Source organism: Geospiza fortis, unplaced genomic scaffold (genome assembly GCF_000277835.1).
Source record: "Geospiza fortis unplaced genomic scaffold, GeoFor_1.0 scaffold80, whole genome shotgun sequence".
NCBI lineage: Eukaryota > Metazoa > Chordata > Aves > Passeriformes > Thraupidae > Geospiza > Geospiza fortis.
This window is the reverse complement of record NW_005054551.1, coordinates 458,566-462,024: the sequence shown is the minus strand read 5'-3', so window position 1 is coordinate 462,024 and position 3,459 is coordinate 458,566. Positions and strand designations below refer to the sequence as shown.

General features: G+C 57.3%; 1 protein-coding gene across 1 annotated transcript in view; it reads right to left on the bottom strand.

Moving 5' to 3' along the window:
• Positions 1 to 519, bottom strand: part of LOC106632026 (la-related protein 6-like) — a 2,424-nt gene extending 1,905 nt beyond the window's left edge. Inside the window, exon 1 of the mRNA XM_014310582.1 lies at positions 370 to 519. Coding sequence (XP_014166057.1) covers positions 370 to 519 — 150 coding nt within the window. The remainder of the gene's footprint in view (positions 1 to 369) is intronic.
• Positions 520 to 3,459: the final 2,940 nt, after the last annotated feature.

The following is a 3,459-nucleotide window of genomic DNA, read 5'->3' as shown; positions in this document are numbered from 1 at the left end:
CTTATTCCCCCGGGCTTGGGGACGGGGACCAGCCCCAGCCTTGCCCAGGGTCCGGAGAATGACTCCAGCCCGTGCCCACCAGCCTTGCCTTGGGTACAGGAAATTACTCCAGCCTTGCCCTGGGTATGGGGAACTGCCCCAGCCCATGCCCACCAGCCTTGCCCAGGGTACAGGGCACCACCATAGCCTTACCCTGGGCATGGGGAACAGCCCCAGCCCATGCCCCGGGCACGGGGAATGACTCCAGCCTTGCCCAGGGCACAAAGAACAGCCCCAGCACAGCCTCGGGAGCCCCCCAGGCTGGATCAAACACACCCCAGCCGTGTCCCTTGTCCCGTGCCTGGCCATGTACCTGGTGCAGCTCCCCACGGGCTCCTCCTGGCCGAGCAGGGCGAGGGAGCAGCTCCAGGGCGGAGGGAGAGGCCGTGCCAGGAGGGAATTCCTCAGCGCAGGCACTGGGGGACTGCAGCCGGGCTGGGAATTGAGCCCCAGGGGCACTCCAGGGCCGCGGGAGGACATTGTCCCTTCACCTGAATGTGACACAAGGACAATGCTGGGACAGCCCAGGCAGGGGCACTGCAGGAGGGGGTGCTTGATGGCTGTGTGTCCTTACCTGCTGGGGAGCACTGGGAGAAAGGTCTGAGCTCTAGCAGAACATCCCAAACACCCCGAGGCAGCACCTCCCCAATACCCCAAAAGCTCCCAAAACACAAAGGCAAAAAAAAAAAAAAAAAAAGGCAAAAAAAAAAAAAAGGGAAAAAAAAAGAAAAAGGAAGAGAGAGAGAGCCCCTGGGGCAAGGGGGGTGTGGGTTTATAAACACACCCTGGGGGAGCTGCAGGGCTGCCTGTGGACCTGCCCCCACACTGCCTGCTCCAGGTGAAACCTGTTTGTGGTTAAAGCGTCCCAGCTGAGCCCTGGGATTAGCCAGGCTCCTCCTGCCTCATCTGCAGGGCCAGGCAGGGCTGGGCCAGCAGAACCTGTCCCCTCTGGTAGCCAGGGGGGCAGTGAATTGCAGCACAAGGCCTCTGTCTGTGCCTCAGTTTCCCTGCCTTGTGCAGGGACAGTCACAGCCACAGGGAGGGGAGGGAAACCTCTGTCCAGGGAATCCTTTGGGCTCTCAAATCCTTTGGGCTCCCAATCAATCCTTTGGGCTCTGAGTGCTGCCAGGGCAGCAGGGAAAGGCAGAAACATCCTGCAGGATGAAACCTCCTGCAGAAACATCCCCAGGCCAGCGAGGGATGGAGCAGGGATGGAGCCCAGGGCAGGGCAGGGGGCAGGAGGGGAAGGGTCTGGAATGAAACATCCCCATGGCCTGAGCCCCTGCTGGGCAGCAGGGGGAAGGTGAGGGTGGTGACACTGGGCAGGGGGCAGTGCCAGGGCAGGGGGCAGTGCCAGGGCAGGGGGCAGTGCCAGGGCTGAGGGCTGTGGAGCTCAGTGCAAACTGGAAGTGCTGATGCTGGGAGCCCCCCTGAGCCTCTCCTGGTGCCCAGGCAGGCCCTTGGCTGATGTTCCTGTGCCCTGTGGCCACATGGGCAGGCCAAGGGCTGCACTGGGAAGGGAAGGTGCTGTTGCAGAACAAATGATGGGAGAAGTTGCCAGCAAACAACAGAAGGTGGCTCTGGTTCCTGCTTTCAAATCCCTGTTTTTGTGTTGGTTCATTTTGAGAACTTCATCTCATTTCCCTTCTCAATGTCCCAGAGGTGTCCTCGACATGGGGGCTGTTCTGTGACACTGTGGGGACAACCCAGGAGTGCCAGGCCATGACCCCGAAGCCATCCCAGCCAAGGGACACATTCCCAGGGGGACAAACAGGGGGTGAATCCGGGGCTCATCCCAGCCTCACATCTCACCAGCCAGGCACAGATTGGAGCTCTCCAGGGTGTCCTGGCTGTCCCAGAGCAGCAGCACCCCCAGGCTGCTGGCCCTGCAGTGTCCCCTGGGCTGTGCCACCCTGCCCAGCTGTGCACATAATGATGGAGCTTGCAGAAGTTCAGGTGCTAAAAGCAACTTTTGGACCATTTTTTGCTGGGTTTTGATGGACTTTGCCCTGTCAGGAACCCAGAGTCAGGGCTGGCAGTCACAGGTGGTGCAGGGAAGGGGGGAGATCCTTTCCCTCCCTCCTCCAGGCCTGCGAAGCCCAAATGATGCTCCCTACATATCGTGTGCACAACAGGAATTTGTACTTAATAGATTCATTTATGCTCCTCTTTGGACATGTAGGTCTGTACTAGACTTGAAATTCTGCCCATATAAATGGAATAAGGTCATGTTCTGGATGAGCTATTGTGTATTGCTTGCTATAACTGAAAGCTTGACATCCTTGCATCACTTTGTAACCTTCTCCAGGAAAAAAGAGTTATTTGCAAGCCATGTATTCTTCCTGGATGGCTGGGTTTTCCAAAAATGCTGAGTTTAAATCTTTGCAAAGTACAGGTCAGGAGTTATATTGTTTTGGTTATTTAGAATAGAAGTCTCTTGACTCTGAAATGAAGGGTATAGTAGTTACTCACTGATGCTTTGAGATGCCTGTTTAGTTTTTGTTTTGAAGTCAAACTGGATCAGGAGGAAAATTCTCATTAAAACACTAACCAGAAAGAATGTTTCTTCCCAAAGCTCCAGGGAAGATGCTCCAGGAGCTCTTTCCTTGTGCCAGGCACTCCAGGATGTCCCCAGAGCAGCAGCACCCCCAGGCTGGTGGCCCTGCAGTGTCCCCTGGGCTCTGCCACCCTGCCCAGCCCCAGGGTTGCCCTTCTGGGATGAGCCACAGGGACTGGCAATGTCCATGCAGAGAAGGGGGGAGATCCTTTCCCTATCTCCAGGCCTCCAAAGCCCAAATGATGCTCAACCACCCCAAATCTCCAGGAGCTCTTTCCTTGTGCCAGGCACTCCAGGATGTCCCCAGAGCAGCAGCACCCCCAGGCTGGTGGCCCTGCAGTGTCCCCTGGGCTCTGCCACCCTGCCCAGCTCCAGGGTTGCCCTTCTGGGATGAGCCACAGGGACTGGCAATGTCCAGCTGCTTCTGGAATGTTCTACCCCTCTGATTTCCCCGGGTTTGGTGGCACCTCCCCTTCTCCTGCCACCTCCTGGTGCTCTCAGCTGCCTGGGAAGAGGCGGAACACAAAATCCTGGGATGCTTGTGCAGAAATCTGTGCAGGATTTGCCCATCTGGGAGGGGTGGTGGAGCCAGAGGCAGGCTGAGGATGGGGGCTGGAGGTGCTGACAGGAGGATTTGAGCTGTGTTTGCTTTGTGCTTAGAGGCAGATTTTCCTCAGGGTCAGGAGGTGCTGCCCAGCTCCCCTGGGGGAAATAATCTGCTGCTTCCAGAGCTGAGATTCCCAAAGGAAGAGGCTCTGTCTGGTGCAGAACATCCCAAATACCCCAAGACTGGGCTGATCCAGATGGAGAGTGAAACAAAGGCCCAGAGGGTGAGACTGAACCTTCCCGAGGGGTCAGAGCAG